Source organism: Thamnophis elegans, chromosome 4 (genome assembly GCF_009769535.1).
Source record: "Thamnophis elegans isolate rThaEle1 chromosome 4, rThaEle1.pri, whole genome shotgun sequence".
Lineage (NCBI taxonomy): Eukaryota > Metazoa > Chordata > Lepidosauria > Squamata > Colubridae > Thamnophis > Thamnophis elegans.
In genome coordinates, this window is record NC_045544.1 from 92,137,845 (window position 1) to 92,152,071 (window position 14,227).

Here is a 14,227-nt window from a genome sequence, read left to right on the forward strand (position 1 = left end):
TAGTTTTCTCCTGCTGCAATAGTTCCCACCATTGGCTCTTGTTCTCCAGTGTTGCTAGTTGCTCCATCTGTCTCAAGACAGCAGTACAAAAAATTGCAGTCAACCGCTTTCTTCCTTCTTATCTTCCCTATCACGCTTGTATTTCATAGATACTTCTTTAAAAAAATCAGCTGGCTGGCTACTGTTGACCAGGTTACAAAGTTATCTTTTAGAGCAGCTGGGAAGGATGAGGATAGTGGCAAAGCACAATGATGGCTTGGTTACAAGAGGGAAATTGCTTACCCCACAGCTTCAGAGGAAATATTGAAAAACTGTCTTTTTAGTGTTTCCTTCAGAGTAAGATGTGCACCAATACTTAATTCAACTTCCCAAACTGTAGACAAAAACCACAATGTTGTAAGGACACTGAAGGAAAGAGCCAATTTCAGATCAGTATGGCTTCTACATATAGGAGGAATATCATGGGAACAAAATAGTGTAATTAGTGTGAAAATCTGTGTTTAATGTAACACTCCATTATCACTGTATCTATCTTATTCATAAAGTCTCTAAGTATATTATTAGTACAAATTAAATTAATTCTTTCAGGAATACAATGAGATATTTTGAGAGTCCCACTTTTTCAGAATTTTCCATAGCTTTATGTGATTGATATAATCAAAGGCCTTTCTGAAATCAACAAAGCATATCCAGCTAGTATTCAATGTATGACAATTGAGCTCCAAATTCCCATTACTAAGTGAAGCAGTTGTTAAATGAGTTTGCCTCATTTTATAACCTTTCTTGCCACACTTGTTAAATGAAACACTGCAGTGTTACGCTAATTACAACATTTGTTAAGTAAGTCTAACTTTCCCATTGACTTTGCTTGTCAGAAGGTGGCAAAAAGTGATCACATATGACCTCAGGACACTGCAACTATCATAAATACCTTCCAACTGCCAAATGCCCAAATGTGACCGTGGAGATGGCTGTAACAGTCATGTAAAAAAGGACAGCCATAAGTCAATTTTAATGCCCTTGTAACTTTGAATGGTTTCTTTTTATTCTTTGAAATAATACAAAATACTTGTAGCTCGGATTTTAGATTTTGGCAGTGGTTTGCTCTCTGAACTTGACATTTAGTTCCTGAACATTTTGTTACCAGATTAGATGACATCATTATCAGATTTTTTTTTGTCCTATTCCTCTTTAGCTTATATATATGTCTTGTATACCGATGTGGTCAGTTGGTCATGTGATTGATTGTTCGTTTGGAGCTATATTTAAATTTTGAGCAGCTGATTGGTTCTCTTGCTGACTGGTCATTCAAATGGTCTGGTTTCTTGGGTATTCATATGCTGGATCTAACTCAATGTGTTTGCTAATTATTCCTTTAGTAGAATACCAGGATTGAATAAATTCATGTGTATGGTGGGTGTTGACATGACCAATGATTTTTGTTCCTTCCCAATTGAACTGGTGTTGTGTGTTGTTTAACTGCTTGTCGTTGTTCTTGAATCCTTGTTTTCAATTGTCTTCCTATTCTTGTCTAACTTTTAATTCTGTTTTTGAAAATAAATAGTTATATAAAAAAGAAAGGTTATGATATAAGTATCTTTAGTGTTTTATCCTTTGCAATGTTACCTCAATATAGAAAATAACTGTAAAGGCTAAGACTCTGCAGGGCTACATTTAGTCTCTGAGCTTGGAAAAAACCATAAACTTTGTAGCAATGAAATTGTTTGCATTGTCTCCTTCCAGTGTGTGTGTGTGTGTGTGTGTGTGTGTGTGTGTGTGTGTGTGTGTGTGTATGTGTGTATGTATGTATGTATATATATATATATATATATATATATATATATATATATACACACACACACACACACACACACACACACACACACACACACACACACACACACACACACACACACTGGAAGGAGACAATGCAAACAATTTCATTGCTACAAAGTTTATGGTATATATATATGGTATTTCTCCATCTACACCCAAATCTCATTTCCAGGGGAACTTCCATCAAACACTATCTGGGCCTGACCCCACTTAGCTTTTTTTCTATCAGCCAGGTGCTGCCACCTGGTGTGGCACAGAAAAAAAAGTAGCACCCCAGAAAGGAAAAAAAACCCAAGCTGTAACCATAAACCATTCCTTTCCTAAGCACTTCATGCGTTCCTTGCGCTAGGCTGGGTGAACATTGTTCAATCCCATAGACGCCATTCAATGCTTATAGCATCTTAAAAGGCTAAGGAGACAGTTTGGGATAGTGGTTAAAGCACTGGGTTGGAAAGTTGTTGTTGCAAACTGTGTAGTTGTTGCTTGATGTGATGGCCACCAAATTTAATAGGTCTCTCTGGAAACCTTTTAAAACCAGTCCAATCATAACCGCATTCAGAGTTAGTTGAACTAAGAAAATTAAATTCATATTCTTCTTGAGGCCTGAGGGGAGGACGGAGAGGGCCGCTCCTCTTCTCTCGTCTTAAAATACTTCCCCAGGAATGTCATGAGAATAACATGTAGGGCAGCTACGCATCCTGGTCTGAGCTTCCTTTGCAGGAAAGAGGCAGGATGCGAACTTCAGCAGTTTTCTTTATTTCACACCCAAGCAGGGTTAATTCGGCAGAGACGAATCCAGGGCTTTTGCGGGAGGAGGGCTGCGCTTGCCGTATCGGGTGCACGCCGGCAGCTTTCCACACGTCCTGTCCGCCCCTAGCCCCCCTTCCAGCTCCCCTTATTCCACGTCATGGTGCGGTGGCAAGACACGGAGGTGGGGGAGAGCTGTCAGTGTCACCGAGGGGAAAAGGGGAAGTTCGGGCCGGGCGCTTAAGCAGTTGCTGCAAAAGGAAAGGCCGCCTCCGCTTGGCGGGGCGTGTGGAAAACCAGGGCGAAGGCTGGGCTGGGGGGGAGGGCTGGGGGGGGGAGAGAAAAGGAAACGTTCCGCTCGAAACCCGCCACCACCTTTTGCACCAGTCCCGAAAAAAAATAACTCTTTCGGAGGCGGCTCCAAAGCGGGAGATTGATAGGATGTTATACATCGCGACCGAGCATCTCTTCCAATCAAAGGGGTCGCCCCGCCCTTTAGGCGGGACCTACGAAAAGCCTGAGGTAAGCCAGGCCAATAGGAAAGCGGTTTGGAGGCACGGCGGATGGTTTGTCGAGACTATCCCCAGGGGCCAATCCCGCCGGGAGGTTTGAGTGGTGCCGCCCGGTTGCCGGGGTTGTAGCCAATGAGGAAGATCCAGATAGGCGGAGCCTAGAGGCGGGTGGCTCTGGGGTTCCGTGTGGAAAGGAGTGTTAGGGGGTTCGGGTGCAAAGTTTAGTTTCAAACCGTCTGCAAAGAGCGGTGGGGTGGTTGCCGCCGCTTCTTGGAACGCGGGCTATATAGAAGGGAGACGGCGCGGCGGCGGCAGCTCAGAGAGGCGGTTCGTCGATAGTGACGATCACGGCAACCCTTCTGGCCCGCGGGAGAGCAGAAGCCCCGGCACGGTCGGTGGTTTACTAGCCGCGCCGAGAGGGGCGATTTCACCGGCGGAGGGGGCCCTTCGGCCGGCTGACCAGTGGTGCTGCTTACCCCGCTCCTCTTCCCTCGCGGGTTTGGTTGCGGCAGCGGCGCCTTTGCTAAGCGGCTGAGTGGCTCCCCAGGCCGGCAGCATGGGCGTGGAGAGTCCGGGCGAGCGGCCGGTTCAGGCTCGGCGACGGCACGGCCGCCGGCGGGTGCGCCTGATGTGCATGCTGGCGCTGACTTTCGGCTTCTTCGTAGTGGAGGTGGTGGTGAGCCGGCTGACGTCGTCGCTGGCCATGCTCTCGGACTCCTTCCACATGCTCTCCGACGTGATGGCTCTGGTGGTGGCCCTGGTGGCCGTCCGCTTCGCCCAGCGCACCCGCGCCACCAAGAAGAACACCTTCGGCTGGGTGCGGGCCGAAGTGATGGGCGCCCTGGTCAACGCCGTCTTCCTGACCGCCCTGTGCTTCACCATCTTCCTGGAAGCCATCGAGCGCTTCACCGAGCCCCACGAGATCGAACAGCCCTTGGTGGTCATCGGCGTCGGAGCTGCCGGGCTGCTCATCAACGTCCTGGGGCTCTGCCTCTTCCACCAGCACGGCGGCGGCGGCGGCCATGGCCATTCGCACGGCGGGAGTGGAGGGGGAAGCCACCGGCGGAACGGCTCCCGAGGCGGCAAGGCGGAGCCGCCTCCCGGCGACCTACATAAAGAAGAGACCAACACCCTGGTGGACAATTTCAACAGCTCCAATGGAGTCAGCCTGGAGAAGCTGGGTGAGCTGAGGGTGGGGTGGGGAGGGGATGCGGAGGGGCTTCCGCCCTGATCTGATGGTGTCCAGAGGTACCTAGCCTGGAGCCTGCGGCAGAAAGGGCTCTTCTTCAGCCAGTAAAAAACCTTGGGCTTGAATTCAGTCTTGCCCGTACAAATAAAGGTGGTAAAAGGAAACATACACACCAAGCCCTGCTGACCCAAAGTGGATTGTGTTCCCCCCTGGGGCTGATCAATGGCAAGAGATTTTATCCTTTGCTGATCTCTCTTCCCTCTGAAATTGTGCCATGCTGACCCTAATTTACTGTCTTGGCAACCCACTGCCATGGTTACTGTTACCTCATCATGCCCCAGCAGACACTTTAGGGCATCTTTCTTTTTGGGAGATTGCAACTTTTTCTCCATAACGTGCTGTATTAATATCATTTGCTCACTACATTTCCTAGATCTTACGATCTTAAACACTGCTAGAGGCCTTTCTAGGATTCTTCATTGGGCCATAAAGAGAAGGCTTCTTGTACTTCATTTTATTTTAATCTGAATTAAATTCAGGTTGAATTCTGAAAACCCAGAATATGGGAAATGGTCATTAATTATTCAAGAACAAAACTGTTCATGGACCCCACTTTCACTAAAACAGAAAAATAAATACTGGGAAAGGTTTTAGATAGCTTTGTTGTTGTGAATTTAAAGTAATTAAAATTATTAATGTGCCTTGTATAGAAGAGAATTACTTCAGAGTTCCTCTTTTCTTGCACTTTTCTTCCTAGTAGTCTTTATGTAATGTTGGTTCTAATTGGTTGATTTTTTTTTTACAGCAGCAAAATTTAAGATAGAACTTAATTATACTAAAAAGTGTATTATACATAGACAGCAGCTGTCATGGTAGATCTGGTATGCAGTTCTCTCTGAGCATACACTGAATATTTGTCATTCTTTACCCGATTAGGTAGTCTATAGCTTTTTTTATCAACATAAAATATTGCAAAGCCATCAATGCAGGTCACCAATAAGTTTTCTGCAGCATTTATTCTGATTTTATCAGTTTCTTAAGTCTGTTGTCATTAGAGATTTAATCGTTAAATCATCTACTTTTTGGGACAAAATTATATGGATTGTTATTTGAGAGCAAGTGTGTGTCCTTGCTCTTAATTTCTACACCACCCTCTGCCATGGAAGTTAATTGGATGGCTTTAGGGATGTTGCTGTCCTCTTAGGCTAACATATTTCACAGAATGGGTTTTGGGAAAAATAGGAAATGCAAGTACTATGTATGCCACTTTTCTCTTCTAAATGAAAGGCAGAATATAAATATAATAAAATAAACGCAGAATGGTTCTTTTAAGGGCTAGGCTACATTGAAGATGAGGAACTTATTTCCTGTCATGGAAATTAATTCCTCTGGTAATATTCTATAGTTTATAATTGTAATTTAGTTTAATATAGAAATGTTGATTTATTCATAATTTAATCAATTCTGAGATTATAATTCCTAAAGCAGATTGGTTGGTAATCTGTTCATCTCTTGGCATCAGTGTTATTTATGTAAGCAACTAATTTTCTTAAAAGTTTGCATTTGGCCTTGGGATCATTGTTGGCTCATTTATGCAATAAGATCCAGTGTGATTTTGCAGCTGTACTTGCCCTCTCCCTCCCCCACTTAAAAACTAGTTCTATCTTGGGAAGATGATGCTGGAAATGCTTTTCAGAATTATGGGATTTGTGGGTAACCCAGATTATTTAAACTATATTTTTCAGATGACATAAATGATCAAGCATAAACGATCCCTGGCAATAGTTCCGTTGGAATAACTCTTAGCCTGAAGATAACATTGTTATCATGGTAGTTTGTCTTCCAAACCCTATTCATGGAGTTTTGGTTCTAAGAATAAACATGTCTCCTTAAGAAGTTCCTGTAGTGGCTGTTAAAGCTTGACAGTTTTAGGCACACATCTTTAGCTAGGAGCACATATGTACAGCATTCCTGGTATATTAATACATATATACTTTCTGTTTTCAGCACCCTTACACATAACTCTTGATCTCCACCATTGGGAGTTGTAAAAATCATTATAGAGGTGGAGTCAATTTAATGAAATGTGTGTGGGAGATGATTCAAGTTCCACCGGTTACATTGCTGGAGTCATTGAGCCAATAGCATTCTTCTCATCAGCATCTGCAACATAACTAGTCTTAAAACCCATTTTGTAATACAACACACAGACAAATGCTCTCTCTTCATATAATGACTGTTTTGTCCTTTTTGTTTTCCAGCATGTAAACAATTGCTTATTTTTTTGCCTGCAGAATGCTGCTATCCAAATTTAGAATGTCGCTGAGAGTGGGGGCAAAAAGGCAATTTTCATTCTCTCCTGTTCAACCTGCAGTTTTATATAGTTCCTTCCCCAAGATGTGGGTTTTCTGGGGAAAAAATACTGAATGCAAATTTTTCTGTACAGTAATTATTATATGTTTTGCATTTTTGTCTTACTATAGTCAGCATGTGCTGTATTTGGACAGTATTATTTGATGTGAAACAAATTAAATTTAGTCTGTTATATGATGTTCAAATAAACAACTTTTTTCGGAAGCTCAGAACTGTGAGATTTTGAGTGTAGATTTTTCTCAGATGATGATGGTGCTTCATTATATTTTTTCTTTTTATTAGCTTTCTGTAATGTAAATGACCTATCTTCTTTCAGGACCTTTTTTGTAGCAACTTCATCCTCAGTGTTTTTGGTATTTTTGTGTGTGCAATATTTTTCACTTGGCAATTTTCTTTTTATTTTCATTGGCTTCAATTGTCACTTTTTAAAAATTAGGCACTGTGACTAAGGCTTGTCTGTGATGGGGCTTGAGCAGATCAAGTCCATTTCTAGCATATCCTCGGGGACTGACAAGTCAGGTTCATGAGTATATGCGATTATGCATAGTGCACATGTGAAAGTGCCTCTAGTTTATTCCTATCTATTTAATTCATAGCAGGTGGTTTTCCACCATAATCCAGCCTAACCACATGGGGGCTAGCTAAAGCGAAGAACAATGACTACTTTCTTTAATTTCCCTGCAGCTTTTTAAATTGATTTACTCCTTCTTCTCTTTCTCAACCATTGGAGCCAGCCATGGATTTCTTGCTTCTCAAAATCACTTGAAAAGCAAACAGAAATAAAGTTCGGAAACTGCCAAACTTCCCTGAATAGAAAAGTTTGTCTCCCTTCCCTCCACCCCATCTTCTGGGGGACAATTCACTGGAAATAGTGCTATGTTTTACAAGAAGAGACATTGATGAAAATCATTTTCTGGATCATTGTGAATTAGTTTAGGATACTAGTGTGATTGGAAGCAAAACCTGATACCAAAATCCAGAATATTTTGCATTCCACCTGTGAAAAGCGATGAATACCAGTTGTATCGGTCATTGCATTTAACAGTATATAGTGATGGTCAGGATATGCTAACATGCTCTTCTGATGTTTTGATTTGAACTCCCATATATTAGCATGGTTATCAGTGAGGGAGTTGGCTTTCATTTTCTTTAAACAATTCTCCTTTTGCCTGCTAATTTCCACTGCATCCTTGATATGTCAATGTGAGTATGCATTCAGGCATATGTAAATTATTGTATCTGAAGGGATAGTTTTTCTGTGTATGTATGATACGCACAATGAGGGTCTCATTTTTTGAAAATAAATTGATTATGCTCAAGAGAACAGATTTTTGAAAATAGCAAATTTCTCAGCTGTTTTTCCAAAACTTTCAGTGTATGCCTACATATTATTTTCATTTTATTCATCTCTAACTATGATGATTAGAATTTTGCCTCAATTAGTTTAATAAATCTAGGAAAGCTAATGAGTGCTTAAGCAAAGAGATTGGCTGTGAATCATAAAGCAGTCTTTCCCAGTGTGAAATTCTTCAGAATTTATAGCCAACTCCCTTAATTATTAAGACAGTTGACAATGTAGCTGGGGATTATAGTATCCTGAAAGCACTAGATTGGTGATTGTTGCTTCCAAGCTTTGGTCTGAAGCTAATGTCAGGACTCAGAGGAGAACCATTTGTCCAACTTAAAAAGGAATGCACCACAGTCCTGCATAACATTCTATTCTAGTTTACCACTTAAAATTTGAATGTTTTGAAAGGAGAGGAGATTAATTTGGTTACTTGCTAAAACATTAACATTGGGCCTTCTGTTACATGGTGTAAATATGTCCATGTTATGAAAAAGTTGAAGCTCCCTGTTCTAGAATCCTGAAGAGATCATTAATGTCATCAGAAGGCAGACATGATACTTTAAATACTTCTGAATCCAGATTTCTGCTAAGAAAACTACTATATTTAATTGATCTCCTTCACTGACTACATTAATATAATGTTGCTAACTCAATCACAGATTTCATATTTGCATAACAATATTGCTCTTGTCTTTGCAGGTGATGTAGTAAAAGACAGCCAAATGGAACTGCAACCGAATGGAAATATTAGCAGTAACACCTCTATAGACATGGAGATGGACGAAGACACCAGTGCTCAGCTCAATATGCGTGGAGTGTTCCTTCATGTTCTCGGAGATGCCTTGGGTTCAGTTATTGTAGTAGTGAATGCCATAATATTTTACTCTTATTGGACTCCATGCCCGGAGGTTGGGGATTGCATCAATGTTTGTGTTAATGACCCCTGTACAAACTTCACTCAGCTTTCTCCACTGGAACGAGACCAAATCCCTGTAGCTGGTCCTTGTTGGGTTCTATATTTAGATCCTTCACTTTGTCTGATCATGGTTTGCATTCTACTCTATACTACTTATCCTCTGCTTAAAGAATCTGCTCTTATTCTTTTGCAAACTGTTCCTAAGCAAATTGATATTCGCTCTTTAAATGAGAAACTCCGTAAACTGGAAGATGTAGAAGCTGTCCATGAATTGCATATTTGGCAGCTGGCAGGAAGCAGGATAATTGGCACTGCTCATATAAAATGTAGGGATCCAGAATCCTACATGAAAGTGGCAAAAGATATTAAGGAGATTTTTCATGATGAAGGGATACATGCAACAACCATTCAGCCTGAATTTGCCATTGTAAGCTCTGAAGAAAGTGTGAGTAAATGTGAATTTCCCTGCAGGACCCAGTGTGCTCTGAAGCAGTGTTGTGGGACTGTGGAAAAGGCTATGGGAAAGAAGATAGAAAAGTCCCCTTCAGTTAGTATTTCTTGCTCCGAAATACTTATTGACTCTCCACATCACAGAGCCCGAAGGACTAAATCAGAATGCACACCTGCTGTAAAATTAGAAGCAGAGCCTAACCCCAACAAACAGTTTGAATCATCTTTGTAATTTCTAAAGTTATGCTGAATGAAATATGGCTTCAACTACAAATAAATTGCAAGGGAAAAAAGACTATTATTAAAAAGAAGTTGCAAAGAAATGTAGTTATTGAAGTTCTGTCTTTGTTACCACAGTGAAATTCTGTTGAAAAGAACATGCCGTCCTGACACAACATAACGTTTGTGTTAACTTGAGGCTAAATGACACAACATTAATGCAGAACCAGTTTCAACTTTATGCCTGATGAATTGAATTAAAAATTAAAATGATTCTTCAATAATCCCCTTTTCCCTGAAATTAGTTTGTATTAAGTTTCTTATTGGGATTGTTCTTTCTGCTTGTTGATTTGTGTGTGTGTGTGACCTTTTTAAAAAGTACAACTATTGGGAGAGGACACCAAACTTGACAGAATCTTTTCAAAAAGTTAACCACTTAGCAGGTGGTTACATTTCCTCTTAAATGAAAATGAATACTATTTTAAAATAAATATATTATGTAGCATTAATAATAACAATTTAAAATTTGCCCATTGACAAATATCCCATATTTGAATTGGGCCTGTGACATTAGCTTACTAAATATGAATTGGAAAATGACTTGCATTCCACCTGGACTGTAAGGTGTAAGACAAAAATAGGTTACACTTCTTTTCTCCTTTCTTCCTTATTATATTAATCTTCAAATTTAAACTCTATAATAGAGTTTGCTGGGACTAGAGAGCCAGAGCTGGTCTCTGTCTTAGCAGTGTTATCTGTGGTGAACTGGAATAGAGAGATTGCTTCTCATAATTTTAAGTAAAAAAAGGAAAAATATAACATCAAATTCATCAGCATATATTTGCTAAAAATTTAATATATTTCTTACTTTTGTAAATATATTTATGACTTAACCGTTTATTTTTGTTGTTGGATAAAATTACTTCGCTTGAACTATTCAATTCATAGTGAATTCTAGACAGCAGCCGATGGAACAAAATTGCTGCCTGCAGCACTGGTTCAGATATCATGGTACATTTTATTTGTGCACCGGGAATGAATTGCAGCAAACGTGGAGCTGGTGGGCACACCCATTGTGTCCAGCCCATCCATGAGAACTAATGATAAGTTTTTGCTTATTAGCTTCACTTTAGTGTTCTACCCAAATCCTAAACCATTATCTTAATTTATTTTCAAAATAACATTCAGGGAATTCAAAAACTCAAGCAACGGATGGAATTGTTACAAAAAAATATGATTACCGCTAGCCATAGTTTGTCAGCTTTGAAAAAGCCAAAAAGTGATTTATCAAAATAGAAGCAACTACTTTTGGATTTTCTTTTGGCCACATAAGAGAGGTAGCTAGAAAGCATGTGAGAGAAAATCTTTATTTCGATTATACAGTAGTAAATCCATTTTCTCCTACTATATTCCAGATGATTTGGACCATCTATAGTAATATGCCCAATAGTTAAGAGCAATGGGATAAATTAGTTCAAAACCTTTTGAAAGCACTAGATTGCTGGACACTATTATGAATGATTATTGTGATGTCTGAACAGCCTTCAGTCAGTACTCTTAATCTGTGACAGTTTGCATAGTCCGACACAATTCCTGCCTAATTCAGTCTTATATTTAGAAGGTTTTAAAAGCAATTCCACAAAATACTTTGTAAAATAAAGTAGAGTGTCACAATTCTGTTAAGTCACTTGTACGTGAATTTATAAACCTCTAGCTTCTTAAACATGGTTCCACTGGTTACAAGTTTTAATCTGCAAAGTAGGGCTGATTGCAAATTCTCACTTGACATTAATGTCAATACCGAAGCATTTTTAGCACTATTAATATTTCCCCCCAATAGTTAAAAGATTCTAAAACACAGAGAAAAGCCAACAAAAAAAGAATGCAGGTGTGGTAAGTCTTGCAGTCCGTCTTTATATTACAAAATGAAACTATTGCATAGTTAACATTATGGTGTGCTACATTTTACTTCTAAAATGATCAAATATAAGGAAAACATTTGTGTTTTGTTTAAAGCCCACTTGTTAATACTCATAATTAGTTTCCATACATCATTCCAAGCATGAAATAATTGTGTGGTATAATTTTCATGTTGGTAGCCTGATTGAAAAAAAAAGTTTTGAAAATCTCATGTTTTTCTATTCTATGGATAATAAAATTCACAGAGCCAGAACTAGAAATGTGCAAGCATGTATGTATGTATGTATGTATGTATGAATACACAAAAAACTATTATAAATTAGAAGTCTTACAGCTAAAGCTTCGTAATTTTTGAATGCTTTAGTTTGTATTCATTAAAAATTACAAGCCTCACTTTTTAACTTCTTAGCATGAACTGGCTGGTTTTATTTAGATTAGTTTGTATACACAATGGAATATACAGTAATGAGCTGTTTCTGATTTTTATTCCTTCTTTGAAAAGAAACTGCTGCACCATCTCAGTAAAGCATGAAGTTTAGCTACTATTTTGAGATGTTAATACAGTGATAAAATAGGAAAATAGTTGTCAGGTTTGGTTCTCTTTAATTATACATCAGCTTTTTGTGGCAGAATATGTTGTATCATGTCTATTTTCACAGGTAACGTTTCAGGAATATTAGCCAGGTCATTTCCTAGTTATGTTTTAAATAAAATTGAACATCTTGAATAGGTTTAAGTACAGGATGCTTCTTTCTTTATGAATATGATTATATTGAATAATGGGGCCAATTTTGCAATTCTTTTTTTTTCCTGATTGGCATCGTATGTAGGGGGGATGTTTCAATTAGAGTTACACCAGTGATAACGAACACATTCTGTTTAATATGTGTTTTTGTGATAATTATCCATTGTACAATAAATGTGAGATTGCTCTATGAGTCTATTTTACTACGATTTCACATGACCCCCCCCCCGAAATTATAGTGTGTGTGTGTGTGTGTATGTATGTATGTATGTATATATACACACACACACACACACACTTAAGTGTTTGAAGGAGTGGCCTGTAAAAGAAAGAAATATGCCTTTCTAAAGCAGGACAATGTTTAAAAGTGTTACCGAAAGCTTTGCCAAATGCTTCAAAACTACTTGAAAGAACTACCGCTCCAAATCTCTTTGTTAAAGTTTGCCTTTCTGTTAGCCATGAGCACTGGACAAACTTTTGCTGTATATAAAGCAGGGGTCTGTTTTGGAGAGAAGCAAGTACTGAGTACATTGAGTTAGTGGGAAACAGTGAGGATAAATGCACTTTTTGATACTTTTCCTTGAAGGGGGAAATCATTTTAACTTTGCATCTCCTTTTTTGATTTTTTAAAAGTTTTATCAAACATTTATTGCATATGTAAGGGTATTAAGTAGAATATTTAAATATGCTGCTTTAATTTCCCAACAGCATCAATGTAGCATTTTTGGGATTCTGGATTATGTTTACAGAACAATTACCGAATATTATAATGTAGATTGTTTCTATCTTTCACTATCTCATTGCCTCTTAGTGGATTGAACGCTACTAATACTTCATGTGCCTGAAATAAGGTATTTGATCATATTCTCATTTTTCTATGTTAAACCAATTGTAGCCTTACTGATACTGGGAGCTTTCATTCATTTGTATGAACTTGGGTTACATCATTAAATTGATCATGTGAAGACTACTTCCATGTTTTAGAAATATGTGAGCCTTATTTTTTCCTCTCTGCTTGCTAAATTTATATATTCAAATGTTCTGGAGCATAGCCTCCAAATCCACATGCTCTGCTGTAGGGAGGGAGACAACCTTTTGCACTCCAGGGGTTGTGTTTGAAATCATTGTTTGGGAGATCAAGATGGGATATCTGTATTGATTACAGTACTATCGATAACAATGAGCTTCTGCTGTGGCGTTTCTTTGCATATAAACTAAAGATTGAGAAGGAAATAAATGTTGTTAAATAACTATGATAACTGGCACAGTCCTTTGTCTTCCTCTCCCCTTTAACATCTCTCTCACTTGCTAAAATTCCTTTGGTGGGATTAACATTAGCTATTTAAATGGAGGTTTGGCTAAATGCAGAATCGGTATGAGTGTGTACACAAGGCTTTATTTTATCTTAACATCTCAAGCACCAATCCAGCTGGAAGGAGAATGTTTGTCAAGTTTTTTAGTCCCAACTAATCTAAAGCTGTGGAATTTCCTGATTGTCTTCTGTCCAAATATCTAGGTTCAACTCTGCTTTCATAATTTTGAATGTCAAGACACAAATGATCATTCAAGCCCAGCTGCACGCTTAGATCCATAGATCTGACTAATCAATAGACTATTGCATTGGACAAGTCGGTGTACAAAATGTAATCAGAAATGTAGTCACCTTTACAGTACCTGGAGTCTAGGCAGATGTCAGAATCTAGCTGATGATGGTAGATCCAAAACATTAAGCAGTATTGGGTTGAGTTAGTACTTGGGATGTCACCAAGAAAATTTAAGATTATAGATTAGGCTGTGAAATAAAGGAGAAATAAACCTCAGAAGATACCATGTCAAATTCCTTCCATATCATTTCAAAGAAATATATGTGGTGACTTAGCACCTGTTTAGACCTGAAGGAGGCCTTATTTTTAACACTCGGGAAAACAAATATAAATGGTTTACTTTGCAATTCCATTATGTGTCATCAAGT

General features: G+C 39.0%; 1 protein-coding gene across 1 annotated transcript; it reads left to right on the plus strand.

Annotated features, from left to right (window-relative positions):
• The first annotated feature begins 3,303 nt into the window (after window positions 1–3,303).
• SLC30A1 (solute carrier family 30 member 1) lies at window positions 3,304–13,242 on the plus strand. Its single transcript, XM_032215919.1, has 2 exons — window positions 3,304–4,276; window positions 8,705–13,242. Exons 1-2 carry the CDS (start codon window positions 3,652–3,654, stop codon window positions 9,601–9,603), a joined length of 1,524 nt encoding a protein of 507 aa, XP_032071810.1. The 5' UTR covers window positions 3,304–3,651; the 3' UTR covers window positions 9,604–13,242.
• Window positions 13,243–14,227: the final 985 nt, after the last annotated feature.

Coding starts and splice junctions, on each gene's coding strand:
- SLC30A1 (XM_032215919.1), top strand. CDS start 3,652: ATGGGCGTGGAGAGTCCGGGCGAGCGGCCGGTTCAGGCTCGGCGACGG. Junction 4,277..8,704: donor AGTCAGCCTGGAGAAGCTGG/GTGAGCTGAGGG, acceptor TTGTCTTTGCAG/GTGATGTAGTAAAAGACAGC.